The 22,781-nt window shown below is 49.3% G+C and overlaps 1 protein-coding gene across 2 annotated transcripts; it reads right to left on the reverse strand.

Annotated features, from left to right (window-relative positions):
* Positions 1-5,823: 5,823 nt before the first annotated feature.
* EREG (epiregulin) lies at positions 5,824-18,213 on the reverse strand. 2 transcript variants are annotated; one of them, XM_074541947.1, is made up of 7 exons: positions 18,126-18,213; positions 16,633-16,683; positions 13,520-16,450; positions 8,062-8,145; positions 7,792-7,915; positions 7,091-7,237; positions 5,824-6,230 (listed from the first exon to the last, which is right to left on the reverse strand). In XM_074541947.1, exons 3-7 carry the CDS (start codon positions 13,926-13,928, stop codon positions 6,170-6,172), a joined length of 825 nt encoding a protein of 274 aa, XP_074398048.1. In that variant the 5' UTR covers positions 13,929-16,450; positions 16,633-16,683; positions 18,126-18,213; the 3' UTR covers positions 5,824-6,169. The 2 variants fall into 2 exon arrangements, with proteins under 2 accessions (XP_074398048.1, XP_005495932.3); XM_005495875.4 differs by having other exon boundaries at positions 16,606-16,683; positions 18,126-18,185.
* Between the last annotated feature and the right edge of the window lie 4,568 nt (positions 18,214-22,781).

Genomic DNA, 22,781 nt, shown 5'->3' on the forward strand with positions numbered 1-22,781 from the left:
GTGACTCCTGCATTCTCAGACCGTGAGCCTGAGCAGCTCCTTTGGAAGGTGATGAATTTGCAGGAAGGGCAGCTGTGGGGTGAATAAAATCCATCACAGAGCTTGGCATGGCTTCCAGCCTCTGCCAAAGGCAGGCTGAGCTCAGGGCTCCTGCAGAAATCAGGGATGAGGCTGACAAATGCTCTCGGTGGCTGCACAGCTCTGAGACAGCTGATGCTCACCTTTGCTTTGCAAAGATAGGGACACTTTGCCATAAATGTCAGGAAACTGAGTCTTGCATTAGTGCTTAATGACTCCAGGTACAGGTGACAACTTTCCAAAGAAACTCTGCATTTAAGACCAGGACTGACCAAGGCCATGCATGTGCCCCTTTGGGAAGTGTGGTTTTCCAGCTTCCATTTCTAATCCAAAACAGGGCATCATGCTAGAAACATTATTATTTTATCCATGTTGGAGGTGCTCCAAATTTTGCATTAAGAAAATGCAAATAATTTCCACCATAATTTCCACCCTTTTTTGGATGCACACAAAAATATCAGTATTCCTAAGCTCAGATCGTTCTCTGCCTTTTTTAGGATGAGCATAAACTACTGCTTTTCTCCAGGAAATTTCCTGGCTTACTCCCCATGGCCTGCCATAAAACAAGGCAGGGAAGGTGTGCTCCCACCCTCCTCCGTCCCAATGCCCGAGCCCCACGGCGGCCAGCACGGGGTGACGCTCCCGCCAAGAGTTGGGGATCCGGGAGTGTAATCTTCCAGGTGGCCACTAGATGGGAACGAAAGCAGCGCTAGGAACGCCACGGGACGCCGAACCTGTCAGGAACACCAGCTGATGGACAGATTTTTTTCCTCGTCTGTTTGATACGAATTCACTGAAACAAAACAACCTGGCCGAGTTGGGAAAAACCAACAGTTTTGACCAGTGATGAAGCAGCTGGAATGAAATGCCCAAGCTCAGTTATCACAGCAGAAAGGAAATCTAAATAAATAGGTGAATGTGCTGGGAGAAGAAACAACCCTGAATCTGATTACCAGTCTGATTTCTGATATTTGCCCTTCCCCCTTTAAATGCTCCTCTCTTCCTAGTGAGCTCCTCCAGGGGCTGGAGGAGCTGACCCCCAGTGAGCTCCATGTGTCTGGGAGGTCACAGGTGCTCTGATTTTGTGATGTACTGAGTCCTGGTTCCTCCAGACTTGGCTTCTGTATCCTTTTTGCTGTCAAAATCCACCATCCTTTCTTGCTGTCACTGCAACTCTATTCTCTGATTTTCTGTCCTCTTATTACAACTCCTCATTCAGGTTTCCATTGTCTCCCTCTCAGCAGTGATCTGAAGGCTTATGCCCCTGTTGTTGTGTGAATCTGGATATCCACTCCCATCAGCCAGTTTTCTCTCCTAAATTTAGCCTCCATTTTCCTGTACCGCACAAATGCCAGCAGCTCTGGGAGAGGCAACTGAACTGATGTCTCTTCCACTTCATGTGGCTTTTCCAACTTCCCCAGCTTCCCATTATAATGAAGGCCATCAATAACCAGCCCAACAAACCAGACCAGAAAGAGCCACTGTCACAGGACCATCGGGAACAAATATCCATGGACAAACGGGGATTCCAAATTGTGCCTGGTGTCTGTTCATTACTGTATCTCATTTCCTAAATTCTAGCTGGATTTTCAAGAGGCTGAAGCCCTCTGGGTCAGAAGGATCAGACTAGCAGCCATCAGGGTAGGGCACAGAGATTTCTCAATATTTTTTGATCAGTTTTCTTAATCTCCAAGTTTGCTGGGAAATCTTTTAATCATATAGGATGGGATTATATCATGGGAGTGTTGGGGTAATTTAGGTTTGGCACTGGCTTTATTAAAATAATGATGTCTATTTGTGCAAGACTAAAGTTCTACATTTACTGATGAAACACCTTCCATCTATCCTTCCTTACGTCCGTCCTTTCTTCCCTTCTCCCATCCGTTCATTGGTCTATCCACCCATCCTTTCTTCAGCGCAGACACAAAGGATGACTGCCACTGACCCGGGTCAGATATGCGATGAGTACATGACCCGTGAGTCTTCCCAGCCCACTTAAGCTCCTCTCTCCTCCCTGAGCCCCATCCCTGCCCTTCTCACGAGCAGCCCCGGGACGCGGTGCCAGATGCGCTGTGCAATCCCAGGCTTGCCTCAGCGAGCACAAGGACCATTTGTCCGAGCGCCCCCCGCCTGTGTGATGTAAGCGGGACACTCAGCAAGGCTTCCTTAGCTCCGCGGCTGACGCACTCCCAGGAGAGCCGCTGCGGGATTGCCCAAACCGGCAGGCACGTCAGGGCAACAGCCTTGGAGGCAGCAGGCTCGGCTCTGGAGCTGAGCACAGCTCTGCCCCGTGGGCTGCAGCTGCACAGAGCCGTGCAGGGGGGGCTTTGGAATGCTCGAGCAGCCAGAGACACCATGCCAATGGCAGTTCCACCTCTGGTGCCTCGCCACGGCACAGGCACTGCAAGCGTTTGTCCCTCAAGAAGTGATGAGGTGGTGGGTGGCTTCACGTTGCTGTGAGAACTCACACTGATCTCTGCAGTTCTGTGGTTGGTGGCTGCTTTTGGAAAGGTCTTTCTTCTAATGCTCTCTTAAATCAAGTCAGCCATGTAGTGACCAGGGGAAGCAACACCAGTGACATCTGCATGAAGCCAGAGCATTTTGGAGGGTTTACAGTGAGCCTTCACACCAGCACAATCCTTCCACAGGACACCAGGAAGGAGTTGCTGCTGCTGCTTTCAAGGTCAGACAGCCCCAGGCCTGAAAACAAGCATCAGCTGGCATTTGCCTGAATCCCAAGAGGCTGGAATGAGTTTCAGATAAAACATACAGTCCTGTGGGCAGGAATCCCAGGGCAGGGTTACCAAGAGGGCAAATCTGGGATGAGACAGGTTTGAAAAGGATGGGATATGTCAAATGGAGCCCCCCTGCAGCTATGGGAGCTGTGGTTGCTCAGTCCTCCAGAGAGCTGCCAGCACAAATGTCCTGTGCAGAAACCCTGCACAGTGACTTGCCGGTGACCCTGAGGACAGGCTGACGGCCACCTGTCACCTACCTGAGTGATGATAGGTCATCAGCTGGGTTTCTTCAGCACCAGCCTCTAGTCCCTTTCCACCCTCCTACAGTCCCTGTGCTGTGAATTAGTTTGTCACAGGCAGGGAAAAACTGGCCTGGCCTGTAATACTCATGCAGCAGGCAAAGCCATTGTGTCAGGAAGGCTTTGGCAGGGCCACCCGGGAGACACACCACGGGTGCTCTCACCGCAGGAAAGAGGCAGCCAAAGGTGACTCTGACAGTGGGTGGTGCAGGTGAGGAAGAGCTGCACCAGAGGGACAGAGGTGGTGCCAGCAGAAACCATGGAAAGAATGAGGGAGGTTCATTCTCAGAGGCAAATTATTTGGGGTGTGTCCCCAGGACCCGGCTGTGTGGTTGCTGGACCGGCAATCTCCGTCCAGCCAGCATAAGCTGTTGAGGTGGCAGGCTGGTATGTGGCCCTAAGTTCTGCAGTTTCTCAATCATGTGCAGGAGTGAGAAAAACACAGGTGCTGGAAGGGCTGCTATGGGCTGGGAGTCAGATGAGCAACAGGATAGGTGGAGAAAGCCCAAGCCAGATCACGACAGTCAGCTGAAAGTCATGACAGATAAAAAACTCCAAACAAATCCTGCACAGGCCTGAAATTGGACTGCTCCTGTTAGATGTGTGTGACCAAAGAATAGGGCACGATAAATGACAGGCTGCTGCTGTTACTGCACTTGTAACCTTCTGCAAGAGCAGCAAAGGGTGTGTGGGTTTGAGAAAGATTGATTTGCAGCTCCAGGGGCTGCTCAGGTCCCCTTCTGGGATTCTCCTGCCAAGCGGAGCAGAGGAGCAGAAAGGTCAGTGTTTGGGGGCCAGGCCTCTGGGCTGAGCCTCTCCAGGAGTCCAGGAAAAGTTCTGGAGGATAAACAGGGACAGGCCAGAGTAGTTCTGAGTAGAAGCCTCAGGGGGAAAGGATGTGTCACCACATATCCTAACTGGGTCACAGCAAGAATGGAAGGAGGCTCCAAGAATTGATTTTTGCCGCATCTTCCCACTGGGAAAGGCTGTGTAACAACGAGGCTGTGGCTGGGATTGCCATTAGCTGTCACCAGTTAGGCAGTAGAACAGGTTCCTGTGTCACAACCGGATTACAGGAGAAGGAGAGAGGAAGTGAAAAGCTGAAGGGCAGGTAATGAGGGCCCTGTGAGTTAACCCAGTTAACTGGGAATGACCAACAATCCTCTTCTAGTTCAATGCTGAGGGTCTAGAAGGAGCAGGGAAAACTTTGCACAAACCAAACTCATCTTAACCACTGATTGACCTGGACTGGGCTGGGCCAAGACAGCCCTGTAGCACCAACAATGAGCACTTAGGTCACCTCAGGAGGTGGCAGAAGGTAGCCACAGGCTACCTGCACAGACCCAGCAGGGTGAGCATAATCCCTACAGGATAACCCACTGTTGCATAAGCCAAGGGATCACCCATCTCACACCCACCAAAGCAGCCTGCCTGGATGTCTGGCAGTGACCAGGAATGATGTAAAGGTTGGGCTTTTTCTCACATCTTCTGAAAGTGTGAGAAGGGATGGGATTAGCAGGGATGATTCAGGTGCTGCAAGAATCCTTCCTGTTCACAGAGAGCCAACACCTGGAGTTCAGCTAAACCTCAGCAAGCTACTTGATCACTATTTTAGGCCAACAAAATATTTATGGCCAAACTCAAAAATTTTCCTTGCCCTGCTCCAAGCTGTGCAATGGATGCTGCGGCAGAAACTCTGTGGGGAGGATTTATGCTGGTTCCAAAGCAGGAGTCCTGCTGTAGCTACATTCACACCCTGAGCTGCCACGTGTTCACGTGCTCAGCTACAGAGGCTTATCAGCTTGTGCTACTGTGCTACTCATCAGGCTTGTGCCTCCCTGCTGAAATCCAAAATGCAGATAGCACACCCTTCCTGAGGGTATGGATGAGACAAGATCCCTGCTGCTGTCATGCAGTCCATGTTGGATATGCTGCATTAGGAGCTGTCCTCTGAGACTTCCTACAGCTGTACCAGTTAAAACTATCCATTGGAACTAAGGTGCATTGATACAATCATTAATAGCACTGTGGTTTCTCTCTCTAAGAATAACTGCTGAGGCCTCTAAGACACTGCTCAGTCAAGCCACGCTGGGTTTCACTCTGACATCACAGGGTCCAAGCATTAATCCAGCATTGCCAAACCCACCAAATAACCCATCTCCCCAGGAGCCACATCACTGTGTCTGTTAAACCTCTCCAGGGATGGGGCCTCCACCACTGCCCTGTGCAGTCTCTGCCAGGACTGGACAGCTCTTAGAGAGAAGAAATTTACCCCAATATCCAATCAGTACCTCCCCAGGCAGAGCTTGGAGAGGTACTGATTGGATATTGGGGTAAATCAGTACCTCCCCAGGCCATTTTCTTTTGTCCTGTCCCTGTGCCCTGGAAACAGATCCCCTGATCCACCCCTGCTGTCAGGGAGTTGTTGAGAGACAGAAGGTTCCCTCCAGAGCCTCCTTTTCTCCAGGCCTAGCTCCCCCAGCTCCTTCAGCTGCTCTTCCCCAGAAGTGTGCTCCAGGCCCTTCCCCACCTCTCTTCCCTGGATATGCTCCAGGCTCTCAATATCCTTCCTTTCATGAGGATTTGTTGATGAAGATACGAACAGGACTGGCCCCAGGACTGAGCCCTGGGGAACGTGCTCAGTGAGGGGCAGCCAGCTGGAGATAACTCCATCCACCACCACTCGCTGGAATCAGCAGACATTTTGGCTTTGTCTAGAAGTTTTATTTCAAGGAATACAATTGCTTTGAGTATATTCACAAGAATAAATATAAAATTCTTCTCTCCAGAGCAAGAAGATGAGTTTTTATAAAAATATATCTCTATCCCAAAGAACCACCTAGGTGGGATTCCCTTTAGGAAATATTATTTAATAAAAAAATAAAATACTGAACATAAAATGCTTGACCTATGCTTATTGAATCACCAAACAATTGAAATTTTTTAAAGGTTATAAATATTGTAAATATTATTAACAAAAATAACATTTAAATAGACATGTAGGCGCTGAGTCCATCCAGATGAACTGAACACTGCAGGAAGCCACAGCTTCTCCTATAGGGCACCAACTTCCTTGTATTCACTGGCGTTTGTCTGTCTCCTCTTGCTGCGGTACCTGGAGTAGAAGAGAGAAATGTCAGTTCTGGAAAGCCAGTTGCTTTTGGGGAGTGATGGGGAGTGGGAGCAAAGGAAAGAAGGAAATAGCTGTACCAGCTCCTCACATTTGTTTAAAATCTCTAGCAGCTGGGCTCTCTCTGTGCTCATTTCCAGGTCTGACTTCACTTGAATGCAGTCTCCTTTCTTGACCCTTCACTGACAATTCCACATCTGCATTAAAGTCTTCCTGCTGGTACTAGGCTTGTCTTTGAGAAATCCTGCTGGTTACCATCTAGCTGCCTACCAGATCTGGGAAGCTGAGCTCTCCTTCTGGACTTGTTCCATCTCCTCAGCTCTCTGACAAATGCTTACCATTAGTTTTTAGGCTGGAGAAGGATTCCTGCTGCTTTGGATCTGTTCATGGAGAAGAGTACTGTCCCCCATGGTAAAGCTGATAAGGCAGTGTTCATAATGTCACACTCACAATAACCTACCAGATCAACAAATCAGCTGACAGAAATCCAGCTGGTCTTCTGCCCCTGATGTCTGAGGGAATGGCATTACCAATGAAAGAACTAGAATTTCCCTACTCCCTGTCTGCTCTCTGCTTGAGCTCAACACACCCTCTAAGCCAGACGGGAACCAGCCTACAGAGCCCCAGAGTGAACAGGCACTGGGAGTGCTGCTGCCTGGCCTGCAGTCGGGCCTGTGCCACGCTGCCAGCATGCTGCCTGCCCTGAGCGCCTCAGGCGCAGCTGAGCGGGGCTGTGTGCGGAACTGCCCGGAGAGTGAGCTGCTCCAGGCTACCCGGGGGCTCAGAGGATGCCTGCCACCCCCAGCTGGCCCAGCCTCCTGAGCCACCAGGAGCACGAGTCTCACCTTCTGCAGACGTAGTAGGCGGCGAGGGAGAGGGCAGCGAGGAAGAGCAGGACCACGATGACGGTCAGCGCCACGTACTCCTTGCTGAGGGGCTGCCGCACCAGCTCCGAGTGCACACAGCGCACCCCCGAGAAACCCACGTCACACCTGAGGGGACAGAGGCACAGTCACACATGTGGCACCGGAGTTACACCTCAGCAGCTCACAGAACATCCCAGGTTGCTGGCCTGCTGTTTCCTCAGGGACCAAACACTTAAACTGATGTAACTCAAGGCCACGCAGCCCTAGAGACGACTGCAAATTGTTCAGGTAAACAAGCAATACCGCTAAAAATGCCTAAAGCATCTTTATTTCATAGGTTGGATCAAAGGAGAGACCTTGGTGCTGCGCCTGGGCTCTGGATCTCATACTAGTATAAATACAGATGGACAGGGAAGCATATCAGAAACAATGTCCCAAGTCTAAGCTGGGTTGGTCACTAATTTCAGGTGTCGGAGACTCTCACAGAGATCACTGGAGGCAGCACATGTGCTTTAAATGCAGCTGAGCATTACAGACGTGGTGCTCCTCTTCACTTTCTTGTGAGCATTTAATACTTGGCTGAATTGCTGTTTCAGCTAAGTGTCAATGGCAGCCAGAGCAAAGGCCACCTCAAAGCCCACCCCAGGGAGACCTGCAGGATGAGTGGGGCCTGTCCATACCTGCAGTAGTGCTCATCCAAGTCCACGATGTACACACACTGCCCATGGAAGCAGTAGTCCTTCATTTCAGGCTTGCATCTTGTTATCCCAACTTGGGCCACACGTGGGCTGTTCTCTGTCTGGACTGCAAAGATATTTCGTTAGCGTCTCAGGATGTGGGCAATGCTGCTCAGAGAAAAATGACTCCCAAGGGCACCTCAGTGAGGCTGACAGCCCAAGGAAGATGGGAACCAAAGACCTGGTATTTACACAGAGCTGTGCAGTACTTACTGAGTGCTGTTGTGCAGTTCTCCATTTCACCAGGCCCACATAATGGGATCACTGTTGTGCCCAGGACTGCTTGCAATAGGTAACCTAAAAGACAACAAAAACAGCAGTCAAAACTAGATGTATTTTGAGTTAAGTGTTTAAGCTGCTATAGTAATTAATGCAAGAAGAACAGAAGCTTCTCATCATGGTGGGAAAGACCTGTAGTTGAAAGCTGAAAAACTACAGGTCTGAGTGATGTGCTGCCTACATTATATACGGCAGCCGAAAGAAACATCTCTGAAATGCAAACTTATAATGCAGAACAAAAAGATTCAACAGAAACCTGGTGTCTGTGACCACCTCTCGCCCACACTGTGAGTGAAACTGGGCAGGAACAGGCTTGGAGAGATTATGGGGAGAGGCAGGAATTAGGCCATTTGATGATTATGTTAGGTTTCTGACTGGTCTGGCATGGCACCTGTGCAAGGGAAATAGCCAGGCTTCCACAATTAGGCATGACAGTCCAGCACTCATCACAGGAGGAGTCCTTTTGCTGATCAAAATCAAGATATCCTTGACTCACAACAGCCCACAGGAAGAGAATTTCCTAGGAATCTGCAAGTCAGTGCAGCTGGTGACTGAGCACACCAGGTCAGTGCTGAGCCAGGCTGAGCACCCCACCACTGGCTTCAGAGACCACAAATTGCTCCAGGTAGGCTTAACACAAAAGCTGCTCTTTACCAGCAAAGAACTTGCTCAGCCCTCTCCTTGCTGAAGACAGCTGAAGGGCTGGACAGTTCCTGCACTGACACTCCTTTGGAAGTTCCTTGCTGAAAGGCCCGCTTGCAAAGCCACTAACACGAGATACCAAACACTCCTCATCTGCCCATGGGCTTGGAGAGGTTACTGACCACTTTATGGACCCTGGGCCACTGTTACCTAGCAGAATACCAGAGGAAACAGGCACAGCTTTCAGCTGTTCAAGTAGTTAAATGAACATTTGCAAGCAGGATTGGAAAGCCAGCACAGGTGCCTGTAGTTTTACAGTGAGTCCATGAGGAATAGTGAATGTCTGACCCGGCTGGCCATGAAATCCACCTGGCTAAAACTCCTGCTGTGGTCACAAATTAACCTGCTCATGAACTGCTTAGTCATCAGCCCCATTCCACGGAAGTCTGTAATTTGTGTCTTTGGGCTGTTTGCCTCTATTAACTTGTCAGGTCATGCATGTCTAATGGAGGGAGTGTGCCTCCATAATTTCCCGATCATTCTAATTCAACTCCAGTTATTAGAAAGTGTCATTACATCTCAGGGTTAAATCTAGCAGTGGTAATTTATGGGTTTCCGGCACCTCATCTACTTCTGGGTGATAGGTAGGCTTCCTTTATCCTTCATTACAGCTACACACCAAAGCAACAGGAATATCTAAGAGGGACGGGGCTTCTTCCTCTGTTTGCATTTTTAAAAACATTGTTCCTCCTTCTTACCTCCCTCTGCAAAGCTAATAAACCAGATTTCCACCAAGCTGTAGAAGAAAGAACAAAGCCCAGGTCCCCCAGAGCCAGAGCAACAGTAACAGGTCCATGATGCCAGCACCTGCACCAGCTGGAGACTCCTGTGCCTCCTACTGGCATGACTCAGCAGGACCTGCCTTTCCTTCCAATGGGGCAGGACATGCAAGTTTACTTTCAGGGTGGGATTTTCTTTTTTTAAGCAGCAGTGTGCTCACTGTAGATTGCCTCAGCAGCAGCAGTTTAACATCTCTGTGAGGCCCATCTGAGTTGCTAAAACATAAGTTCAAGTGTGTGAAAGGAGAGCCACCAGCTGTCAGACAGGCAGCCCAGGGACGTGGGGTCCCAAAAGATGCTGGAAAAAGATTTAGCAAGCCAGTTCTTCTTCCCAGGGCCTAGGGGGACATTTGAGGAGTGCTCCATGGACTAAGCTGCTCCCTTGTAAGGGAGGAGCTACGGTACAAGACAGCAGTGTCCGACTAAGGACACATCATGTCACAGAAAGAATTTAAGACAGAAATGAAAAAAAGTCAAGGGTACACCTGCCAGAGGTATCTGAGATACCCACTTGTTAAGCCGATGGATTAAGCCAGCTGAGGATCTCATGCAGCCTACACATTTTTGTCACAGTTTGCTCGCTTCCTTGACCTGGGCATAACCCCAGCAGCTGCTTTTTAAGCTGGAGTTCTCAGCTGGAGACTTAGCAGAACCTGGCTTTCACATTTGAGAAAACTCCAACCAAAAGGTCCATGGAAGAGACAGGTTACCTCTCCTCTTGGCTCCAGAAAGGAACATGTCTTTCCAGTTAAAGGCTACAACTCAGACATCTATGGGGCACAAATTAAAAATAACCTCCTCCTCCAACACTGCCCAAGGGCTTTCCCAGTCCCAGCCATGTGCAGGTGCCTCCTCCACCTGATTGCAGACTCCAGGGCCGGAAAGGCTGGACTGCAGGTGTGGATATTTGCTGACACCCAGCAGTATTTGCTGCTTTTGGGCAAAGTTCTTCCTGTTCTGCACTGCTCTGTTTTGCCCTTTCCCCCGTGCACATATTTCCCCTCTGACATCACCGGGAGGATAAGGGATTCGCACACAGCACTGGCAAAGGAGAGCCTTTCCCAGGATATTTATCAGATGATGCATACTAAACACAGCACCTGGGAGAGGTTATATTTTTATTCCTTCACTGTTCATTAAGCAAACACAGGGTACAAGATAAGAGTAATTAGGTGGTGGATTTTCATCCGTGTCTTTCAGTAATGTGAGTGTTACAAATTGTATTCCTACATCATAATCCCATCCAGCTTCACAGGTATTCCTGCAAGGTTCACACTGACAGCACTCATTGGAACAGGAATAACGTTGCTGCTGCTTACTTGTCCTTCCATGAGGGAAGAAAGGAAAATAAGGGCCAGTGACCAAATGCCTTCACTTCCTGCAACTTCCATCAGAGATTACCTACAAGGCTTAATCATCAGTTTGCCCACTGTGAGCCAGCTGTAGTTTCCAGTGGCAGGATGACTGCCAAGGATGAAGGATGCACAGGCAAGATACACTCAACTGAGGACTGCACTGTGGAGGATTTACACTTGGGGAACTGTCAAGTTTCTGAGAGCTCAATCATTATTTGAGTTGCCTTCATCTGCCACTGAGATTGCCAGTCCTGTACTAATTCACCTGAATGGTGCTACCTCCCATTTGGCATCTCTATGGTCTCTCTGCCACAGCAGCAGCACCTATACCCTCCCCATGGGCTGCACTTCCAAAGTAGAGGTGCCCAGGTGACACACACCTGAAGGATCTCAGCCCTTTTTAACTGCAAAGACAGACCAAGGTGCATCCCTACCACTTGATTTTGGATATCCAGGGGATGTCTTAACTGTCTCCTGTCTTCTTTGGGCAAACCAAGCGGGAACATGGAAGCTACCCAGTCTGTCCCACTGGCTTTGTGAGCATCCCTACTACCACTGTTTAATTCCAGAGCCACAGACTCACAGCTTGGATGTCCAGGATCAGGTCACAGCAGCTCTAAGGCAGGCCTGGAAACACCAGTCTATCATGGGAAGACTGGTGCTCCAAAACTGCTACAGGCCCACAGGATCATCTTCACCATCATGCCAGGACTTACCCTTGGGCAGAGATAATGCAATTATGTGCACCCCATCATCCCAGTAGTGCTCCCATCCCTCTGGAGACCTACACACCAGTGATCTTACTCAGGCGCTGCCCCTGTGCCTCAGCCACACTGCTTCCCACCTCCTGCGTGGGGCTGAGGTCCCTATGCCACAAAAGCAGCAATCCCTTATGACTTCCAGCCAGACACATCGGCCACTAACACTTGCCCCATCCTCAGATGCAGCAGCCTTTATGCTGAGCCAGTTTGCTGAGAGCCAGGAGAATGTGACACAGGAAAACATAGGGACAGCAGGTCCTGGAACTGTCCAGTGAGTCTGAAGTCCAACTCCTGCCTTCCCCTCTGAATGGGCATTACAGGGAGCACAAGGGGATCAGTGCCGAGGCTCCTGCAACAACTCCCACAAAAGGCAGGTCCCCAGCTTGTCCCCACCATCACCACATCCACATGTGGCTGGCATAGCACCGTGTCCCCTCAGGAGTGAGAGACATCTCTATCTCACCACTCCCTTGCTGCTGTCTCCAAGCCCACCATAGCCAGGAAATGAACCTGGCAAGGAGACTGTCACTTCAGTACGGCTTCAGCCATTCAGCAGGGAACCTCCTCCAGTCTGGCATAACACCAGTGCCAGTCTTCCCAGAAGCACCAAGTTCTGCTTACAGTCCTGCTCTGGGAGGGGAAGGCAGTAAAGTGCTCATAGCAGTTGTTATGATGGCACCTAGCTATGACTAACCCATCCCTTACTATTAGATGTTGTGCCTGCCCCGGAAACAAAGAAATTCATATACAGATCCATGAAGACATACCAGTTCCTACCAGTGTAATTTTTGTGCAAAGCATGGCTGACTCACAGACTACAAGACGTTTAGCCTGCTGTCCTGACAAGTGAGATGCTGTGCAGCAGCTGCTCCATCAATTGTTATGGAAAGACCCAGCTAAGAGGAAAGACACAAACTCATGCTGCAGTGGGCTCAGAAGGTGAGGAAAACATCTGTCCCAAAAGAGAAGTGTTGGGAACTGAGTTTGTCCATCAACTACGACCTCGAGCCCAACATCTTGAGTGCGAGAACATGCTTTGTTATTAAAGCAAGGTGTGAGTGTGCCAGGTCTCAGGACCTGCTGCCCACAGAGCTCAAGTTGCCCAGCAGGGTCAGCTCTCAGCAGTCATCACCTGTCACTGCCAGCACCCCATGGAGGTGTGTGACAAGGATCAGCTCTTGCATCACAGCACACCCAGCCCCAGGACTCTTGATGCTCTAAGGATACACGTGTTCACTTGAGACTTTCAGGTAGCTTATGTCATACAATGGAGTAACACACTCCCAGCGAGGAGGTGGAGAAGTGTCAAGCAGAAGGAGGCCACAACCTGTTTTGTTATGATCAGGAAGTCTCTGCTGCTGTGAGGATTCACCCACTGAACTCACCCAGAGCATGGCCCGGGAAAAGGCAGCAGGACCAGGCTACAAACAGGACAGGTCAAGGTGAAAGGGAAAAGACTGCACTGAGAGCAGAGCTGGTGAGAAGGGAAAGAATGTCCACCTTCACTCAGTCACAGGACACACCTGGGCATCGCATAAGCAACAAAACATCCTGTAAGAATACACCACAGTGTGCTGCGTGCTCCACTCCTCAGCTCATACAATCCGCCCGGGTACACCTGTCAGCGCCCGGGACTTTCATCTCGGAGAGAAACCCATCAGCCTCACCTGAAGGCAACCTGAACGTTATGCTCTGACGCAGATATCCCAGCAGCCAAAGAATGCCCCAGCCCCAGGACGCAGCACCCGATGCCCTCCCAGCCCTTGCCCGCGGGAACGGGGACCTCGCCGCTTACCGAGGAAGAGCAGCAGGCTGCGGGCCCACAGGCAGCCGGCGTCCATCGCCCTCGGTGCCCGGGGAGCAGAGGAGGCGGCAGGGAAGGAGGCGGCAGGAAAGGAGGCGGCGGCGGCGGCAGGAGCGGCGCAGCGCTGTGCAATCGCCCGGCCGGCCGGCAGCACTTTTATGTGCCTACGGAGAGGCGGAGCCCGCTGCAGTGACACCGCTGACACCGCCCGGCCGGGGCAGCCGCTCGGCTCGGCCTCCACGCTTCCTGCCCCCCGCCCTCGGCCGCCCCCTGCTCTGCCCGCGGGCCATGCCCCGACCGTGGGCAGCGACAGCACCCCCGGCCCGGCTTGTCCCAGCCATTTGCCCGGAGCAGGGGGCAGCTCTGCCCACTCCGGCCGTCGGCTGGTGCCCGGGTACATTAGGTGTCCCTGGTTCCAGCAAGTAGCACTGCAAATAGTACCTGGGGCCGTAAAATTACTCGAGCCCTCTGAGCAGTCTAGCCCATGCGCTGACTTCCCGGGGCTGTGGATGCCTACGGCACAACCTCGGGACCGCTGCCTCTGCTTGCTTTCAAAGCATCCATCCTGGATTCTTTGAAATGGAAAGAGGCCCTGCAGACGCAGAGCCAGCTGCCCAAGCACACAAGGGACCACTGGGCCATTGCATTGCTATGAACAGCACCTGTGCCTAAACCAAGGGTTGGGAAACACCCCAGGGTGGGCAGCTGGAAACTTGCTGGGCAAATCTCCCACTTCCTGGCATTTCTGAAGTGACCCTCAGCAGCTGCCAGGGAACTCCGGAGCTAGGGGCAGAAATGGCTTATTAGGTTACAGCACAGGTACCAGGAATGCCAGCACCTCATCTGGCACCTGGGCTGGCCACAATGTTCTTGAGCTCAGGGGATGTGTTTGCCATGTTTCCCCTCCAGCCCCTGGCTCACCACAGCCCAGCAGCACCACAGTCCAGGCAGTTCCTGGAAGCAACATCTCTATCAGTTATAAGATCCTTGAAAGAGCAGCCAACAGCTACTTTTTAAAAAATTCCTTTCAAGCATGCTGTTGAAGCCCACGCACTCTGTTGCTATATTAGGCAAGACCTCATTCAGCAGTTACATCCCACCATCAGGTGAGCGAGTGATCCCATCCACCAAATCCCTACTGCACGCATTTGCCTAAAATGTGAAGTGTGTTTCATCTCAACAAGCTGCTGAGAGCAATGATGGTTTACTCCTTTTCCTTTTAAAGGAGAAATCATCTTTCCCTGCCTTACCGCTCTCCATAAAGGCACATCGATACCCAGTTTATTGTGGCACTGATAAGCCTATCTCACATTGAAAGGAATCCGAGAATTGACACTGAGCTGCACTGCACCAGCTGGTAACTAGTTTCTCTGTTTTATAAGCAGTTATTGATACTAATATTGAAGAGAGGTAGCTGTAGAAGATATACTGCAGAATGCAGATATACTGGACACTGCAGAATTCCATATTCCACAACTCTGTGTTCAGAATACAGTTCTACGGAGTGAAGACATTCATTCAGGGGGCTGCAATAGATCTGGTACTAACTAATAATACTCCTTATTTTCAGATCATTTTCTTAGGTTTACAGTGGCATGGAGATACTGAAGTGAAAAAAGGCAGTGTGTTGCTACAGAATTGTGTGTCAGCACCACTTATTAATTACCTAAGTGGTATGAGAGTTGGCAAGATAAAGTAATAAAGCTCGGTGTGAAAGTAGCATTTAGAAGGATGTCCTCCACAGCAAGTGGTTCATGATACAGTTGGAATCTTTTTCTAAGTCCCCTTTTTTCCCCTCTAATGAGTCATGCCATGTAGATGGTGTCTTTTTTGATGCCGCATGACTGTTTTTGTTGCTTCCTTAATTTGTGCTGATCCCCCTTATTAAGGATTTTATTGTCTGCTCTTTCAGGGATCATAATGAGTAAAGGAAGGAATTGCAATTATTAGCAACCTGTTTCTGTGTGTGGGCTTACAGATGCCTTAAAAAGCAGCATCACTGAAGAACTTCCACTTTATAATTAATTTTACCCTTAAATTCCTGCATGATTTATCCTCTGAAGGGCAACATTTAATTATAGTCCTGTACCGGTACCCAGATACCAAGTAACGCTGACACAATTGGAGCAATTCATTGGAATTTCCTCTTTCAGATCTGAATATGTGGAAAACAAGTATCACGGACACATCTTTGTTTCACCTTTCTGTAATGTGCTTTGTTTCACAGTGCCTGATTTCGCATCCGGCATCCCCGCGTGCGGCTTTCACCATCCCCTCCTCCACGTGGAGGATGCCTCCTGGGGTAAGGCTGGCACGCACCTTAAGAGCCAGTTTTCCAAGAGGCCTTGCAGCATCAATGGGGTCATTGTAAGGCAGGCTCGTTGCATCCCACAGGTGCCGGTAGGAGCGACAAGTCTGTGCAATGCTGGGAGGCAGCGCTGGTTGGGCAACAGAGCATCACGGGTGCATCGCCGCTGCTGCTGGCCTCGATTCCTGCCAGGGTGAACCGGCACGCCCAGGGCAAGGCACCCCGGGATCTGTGCCCTTTGGCATCCCACCAGTGTGGGGTGCATTCACCACCCCTGAATGCTTCGACATTTCGGGATTTTTTTCTTTACAAAGTGTAACAAGGATATGAGGAAGTACCTCAAGAATTTGTGCGAAAGAGTTGCTTGCTTTTATTACCTTGCACTGCCTTAATAACCACCTTTAAAAGAAATCTCTCTTTACAAAGTACAGAGGCTCAGTTGAAGTGCTTGCTTCAGCTTGTGTCAGTCCTTGCTAGGTCTCAAGCATTCACCTTCCCCTCTGGGACAGAGCAGCAGATTCACAGCAGTGATGATTTCCCGGGTACTGACTGAGCCTTGGCTGTCAGTGTATCCATCAGTGATGAGGCACTGCACTTTCTATGAACAACATGCCCTTTTTGATTTAAAGAGGAAAAAACACAGATGAAATGTATATTTTTCTGTGGTGACTTGCTGTAGAATACATGTGTTCACAGCAATGAACAGCCACTTTATCTGTGCGTTTTTACATACTTAAAACCATACATGGTGAGTGTCTGTACCACTTACTTTAGCTGCCTTCTGTAGGGTTTGTACCTGGTTTTATGCATTGCTGCTGTGGGCATGGATCTGCCTTGGTTTCATCTCCTGAAAACAAGATAAATTTGCAGAATCAACATATTTTCTTGCTAGAAAGTACTTTTGCAATGGAAAGAATATCATTCCTAGCCTTGCACTGATGCACTCACCACTGTTCCACAAAGTAACAAAGAGCAGCAATTTTGTAAATTCTTGGGAAAATCATCTAGAATTTTTCAAACAGCATGAGTGCACATGTCAGTACATCCGTTAGCAGACTTACATAGAGCAAGCTTTCATTGCACAAAATGAGAGGTGCTCAAGAAATACTCTCAGTAGGTCAGACATCAACTGGAATGCACTTCAATCTTGACAGCACTTTCATTTGAACTACACAAGGTTAATATAAAGTTCCCAAAGGGATATAAAAGGCAAGAAGATGTGCAATTGGAATCACACTTCAGTGGTGGGCTTTGCAGTGCTGGGGGGAATGGTTGGACTCAATGATCTTAGAGAGCCTTTCCAACCCAAAAGATTCCATGATTTTGTGAAAATCATAAATGGTAAAAATCTCGAGACTCATGGGAACATGCCCTTAGGACAAATGCCCTAAGAAGGGAAAGTATTTTTAACTGGAATACGTAGACGCAACTGGCTGGAGGAAATGGAGTAGAGAAAAACCTTGAGCCAAATTACTCCGTTTAAAGGTCAGATTCAAATTTGCCGTGAATGCAAGGGATGAATTAAACAACCACTCTCTCCTATAAACTATGAGAGTTCAAATTCTGCACCCAGGGCTGAAAGTGGCCAATGCCTCTTCCTGTAAACACAGCTCGAGGTCAAAGTTACTGGACAACAAAGATGTTGTGCTATTAAAAATAAAGAACAATTCCCCAAATTCACTGACTTCTTTACCAACTTCTTGGGTCAGCATTAACCAGCAATTTAAAAAAGAAAGGAAAAAAAACACCCAAGCAGCTAATTCTCATCCATCTCAGAAGATGGCATTGAAAAGGGAGACAGGTCTCCCAGTTCATGCTGCATTCCTTCCTAAAGGGCAGTTTTTAAAACTTCATTCTCCTGGCTTGTATGACTTTGCCATTACTCTCCCCTGGGCAAATCCTAAATGCCTCAACACATCTCACGGACAGCAAGAGCTTCTTAACGCTCAGCTGGTGATTTCCCTTTCCTAATTACAGCCCAGTGCTCCATGCTGAGTGATTTCTTAGCCTCTGAGGGGTTGAAGCCTTTCTAATTTGTGGAGTCTTTCCATGGTTTCTGCCTTTACTTGGTGATAAACAAACTCATGCCCTTGCTGAGAGTGGTATCAAGCCAAGTCCCCCCCAATATCACTGTCCCTATATATATTATTTGTTTCTCCTTGTTTTGGCTGAACTGTTTACAACAATTACATAGAACAGAATAATAGAAGAACAAAGCCTGAAAAAAAGGGGATTTCCCCACAGCATGTACTAGGTTGCAAGCAAGCTGGGAGAACACCAGCCCCTTACCCATGAGTCCTGTGTGCTGTTCTGTCCATCAGCAGCTCTTTTGAGTTTATTAAGTCATCTCTTCCACAGAATTTCTTGTTCTCCAGGACAAGGATTAACCACTGAGAGGCAGAACACATGCAGAGATGAAGACTGCCTTCTCTGACAAGTCACCATGTGCACACAGGGGAGCATCATTCATGCCTGTGATCAGTGGCCAGTGGAACTGAAATTCCTACATGGCAGGATGCCCCTATGGCCCACCCACCCGATGGCTCTGCCCAGAGACGGACATCCCCCTCAGGACAGTGAAATGACGGCAAGCCCACTGCAACAGGGAACTCACCAGCTGCTCTCAGGTTTTCTGCACAGCAGTCTCTCCTAGCTGTGGGCTCTCCATCTCGACCTTCCATGCCTCTCCTGCACCTCCCATCAGGACAGCTGGTGCCAGCCTGGGGAAGACAAGAAGAAGACACTGTCAATGAGAAGCACACACCTGCTGAAGCACAGCACCAGCCTCTAAGGCCTGTGCTAAACCCTGAGCAATATGTGCTGCACACACACCATAAGTAGAGCCCCTGACTCTTCACTGCTCCATCTGGGAAGCCTGGCTGTCACAGGCCCTCAGCTGCATTGGTTTCAATCCCTTTGGCAAGTTTATTTTGGCCCTTGATAAATATTTTGCTCTTATACCTCAAGCATATATGAGCAGAGGAAGGGCTGACTAGCAGGCCGTTCCCTGCCTGCACTGGGCCTGCTGAATCCAAAGCGGCACCGAGCTGTGACTCACCCCAGGCCCTGCTCCACCACTGGCACTTCAGCTGTCCACAGACTCCACGTTTTGGCTGCAGCACAGCAGTGACTGTCACCTGCACGCCAGCCATGCACACGGGAGCTGGGGCACACTGGCAGGAGCAATGTGTCATTAAGGATGATGGAGTAAACAGCAATCCACCTGAAACCAGCTCAGCCAGCACATGTTCCAGAAACCAAATCTAGGAAAGAGCCACAGGTCTCTGGTGTATTTGTTTGGCCTGGTAACCAGCACTAAGTGCTATAGCAGATGCACTTAGTGGAATTCCCCCATCCACTAGCATTATGGGACACTCCCACTACTGTTCTGATAATTACTGTTAATCATTACTGTTACTGAAGTGACCAAAAAAAAAAAAAAAAAAAAAAAAAAAAAAAAAAGAGGCTGTGAAGATCAGGCCTTTATTGTGCTGGCTGTTGTCATGCAGAGGTGATGAGACAATCTGCCCTAGGGAGCCCATAAACACAGGTGCCCAAATCATTGCTGTAGTCATGTTTCAAACTAGGACACTGTGGCCCCCAATGAAGATCTCCTACAACTCCAGCAAAAATAATCCCTCCAGCTCACATCAGCTGGGAGCCAGGCTGGATATTATGCTCTCTGCCTGCGGGTAGATGCAGATAGAAGGGAAAGAAGCTGATCAGGAATACCTTGATGTAGCAACACCCAACAAGACATTTCCATTCGGTGTTTTCCCTCACTGGGCTCAACCTGCTATAAAATCCATATTCTTTGATCTCCAATGAATTCAATACCACCAACTCTTGAGAGTCCATGAGTCACATGGTATGTGGAAACCTCTGGGGTTTGGTTTGGGAATGACCAAGACTACGAGAAATCATCTAGTCACCCTCTCCTCCCATCAATGATCTGAACATCATCTCAGGTATCCAAGTCTCCCTGGACACCGTTCCTAGGTTACACACGGAAGAAACGGATTAGCCAACTGGGTACTGACTGGAAGCCACAGGGAAGGACTGTAGGCCTCTGTGGGGCTGAGAAGGGCAGGGAGAGCTCCTGCACAGGTGGAAACAATCTGCCTACAGTGCTGATTTTTTCTCTCATTTATGCAGGTCAGGCTGCTGTCAGCTACCAGGAAAGGAGACAGACCCCAGTTCTCTGGTCAGAGCTGGCTGTTTTCCAACCTATCTCAAGAGTGCAGCCTGGATTCCTCCCACACCAAAAAGCAAAATAAAAGTGCCTGCATGTTTCTCTGCTCTCTCAGCAAGGAGCTCTGGGTTTGCCCAAAGGCCAAGTGGAGGCGAAGGCCCCAGCCCCAGGGAACTTGTCTGTCTCTCCATCCATACGTACAGGGGGTGCTGGTTGTTTGAGGTGCAAGTAGGAGATAGGACAAGGCAGGAATCTGCCATGGGATGTCCTGGGGGGGAGGTGGCAGTGGCTGACTGTACCACTTCCCACATAACTCCTCGATGTGGTATCTACACATCCACCCCCTTGTCCTCGTTCCTGCAGCTTAGTGTTATTTAAGAGAGGCAGGAGTTTTCCTTTATGGCACCGGGAGCGCATGCGTGTAAATCAAGTGGGACAGGACAAAGGCCAGGGCTGGGCTCAATTAGAGCAGTGATGCTATTAAATTAGCAACAGCACTGAGCTATGGCTGGCAGTTCTTGATTGATTCTCCTGCAGGCAGGGTCTGTGTCCTTCAGAGAGGAAATGAAGGGCTAGGGAAGAAAGATGAATTGGCCAAGGCTGCCAACCACAAATTTGGTCTCTGAACCTCATTAAACTTCTGAACAACAATAGTTCCTCTAGAGGATTTTCAACAGACATCCCTGAGAACCCCTTTTTTGTGAGGCTGAACATCAGATGCTCAGGATGAGACACTTTTGGCCTCTGAGTTGCAGCGTGCCTACAGCCGAGGTCACCCCCTCAAGCATCACACACTCCCTTTCCAGCTCCACACCCAGATTAAGCTTCCCTGTCCAAACCTCCAAACCCATCACACAAGCAGCCTGACATCAGCCTGAAGCCCATTAAGCCAGCACAGGAGAAGATCTGTCTCAGGTGAAACATGCCAGACCTGAGATCCTGTCCAGAACACAGCTCTGCTCTTCTGTCTCCACCCTGCCTCCTCAACCCTTCCCCCTCGTTTTGTTCCCGTAACAGTCCCCTTTGTGAACCAGGAGAGAGATTTCCAGGAAGAGCTGCAGTACACAAAGCTCATTACCCATCTTTCCAAAGCAGCCACTTTAAAGGGCGCACAGGTTAACTAAACTAAACCAGAGGTCTCTCTGCAAGCCCTTTCCCAGCATCTTACACTGCATCTTATGCAACGTGCTGTGCATTGCTGAGCACGTTTAATTACAGCGCAGCAGCTTTGATGGCCGTGCCACACCATCGCAGCGCCCGCTGCGCTGCTCGTGTCAGAACTGCCTTTTACGCACATCTGAGTAACAGTGGAGCCTCTGGGCAACGGCCTTCGATTGTTTACATGGCTCCCATAAACAGGATATCACCCATTTGTAAATATCCTGTCAGAAGCCCCTCAGCTGCTGATGCATGCCTGTCTGCGGCGAGTCTGCCTCTCTCCTCTATGGCTTCACTGGTAACGTTGCACAACCCCTACTGACCACGCATTGCCTCTCGTGGTACATACCAGGACTTCTACCTCGTGGCTTCCACAAGTTGTTTGTAGAGCTGGTGCACTTGGAGAGCGCTTTCTGGGGAATTTTAAGTCAAAGGAATGATACATTACTGTTGGCATTATTTCCCACAGGCTTATGCTGTGTAGCTCTCACTCAGGTAGAGAAGGCCAGGAGTTACACTGGTGGAATGCTTGTTGCTACATTTCACTTCAAGACAGGGGTTCTTTTTCTTTCATATAAACAATCCATTCCAGCTAAACAAAGAAAGTGACACACAGACAAAAACCTAAATTTTCTTGTGAGTTTCTTCAGTGTTGCAAAACGGGGTTTTTTGATGGTCAATAATTAGATACCTGTCTGTAATCTGCAAATTTTCTGCAGTAAATCCAAATATAGCTTTCAAAAAGAAGTCATAACACCTAACTCTTTTGTTTTGGCAGGGCATCTCAGGACAGAATCTCCTAGCAGAGCTAGAGAGAAGCTCAAAGTTCCCTGTCAGTCAAATACTTTATTAAAAGCAAGGCACACCTCTCCTGGTTGGCTCATATTTCACAAACTGGGTAGCCAGCTCTGAGGGATGGAGGAATTGCTTTCATGCACAGGGAAGCCCCAGCTTGGAAGAAAACAGAAGAGCAATACTAAGAACTCTTGGTGTAGAAGCAGAAGCACCGAGTTTAGTCACCACTCATTCGCATGTGAACAACCCACTACTGGGAGTATGCTGATGCCAAGAAGTCTGACAGGACATCCCCAGCTACAAAAACAAGCACCTTGAAGAACTGTAACTCCAGGCTACAATCATGGTAGCATCAGGTCAGATGCCAGCAAAGCATTCAGCTACTTCCCCCTGACTTTGGCTAAAAGGACAAGACTTTTAATGCTATGTCACAAGCCAGAAAAAACTAGAACCAGTCTCATTTCAGTCTGATTCCCAGCATAACCTCAGTGGCGTTCCCAAAACCTTCCCAGAGGGACACCATTTTCTTCTCCTCTGTTCCTGTGAGTGGCACAGACTGCTCTGGTGACATCCCTACTGTCACCTGCAAATGTCAGGCCTGCATTACGCCCCTCTAACCCATCATTAGCACCACCGGGACAGCAACAGCTGCACCTGCAACAGACGTTCACTGGAAAGGAAATCATCAGGAACTGGTTTTATTTAAAACAAGGGGCAAAGGAAGCAATGTCAAGTCCTGACCCCGCTTGTTCTAAGGTATATCACTGCATACTGCACTATGAACTCAGCTGGGATCCAGA

The sequence above is a fragment of the Zonotrichia albicollis genome, chromosome 5 (genome assembly GCF_047830755.1).
Source record: "Zonotrichia albicollis isolate bZonAlb1 chromosome 5, bZonAlb1.hap1, whole genome shotgun sequence".
NCBI classification, from domain to species: domain Eukaryota; kingdom Metazoa; phylum Chordata; class Aves; order Passeriformes; family Passerellidae; genus Zonotrichia; species Zonotrichia albicollis.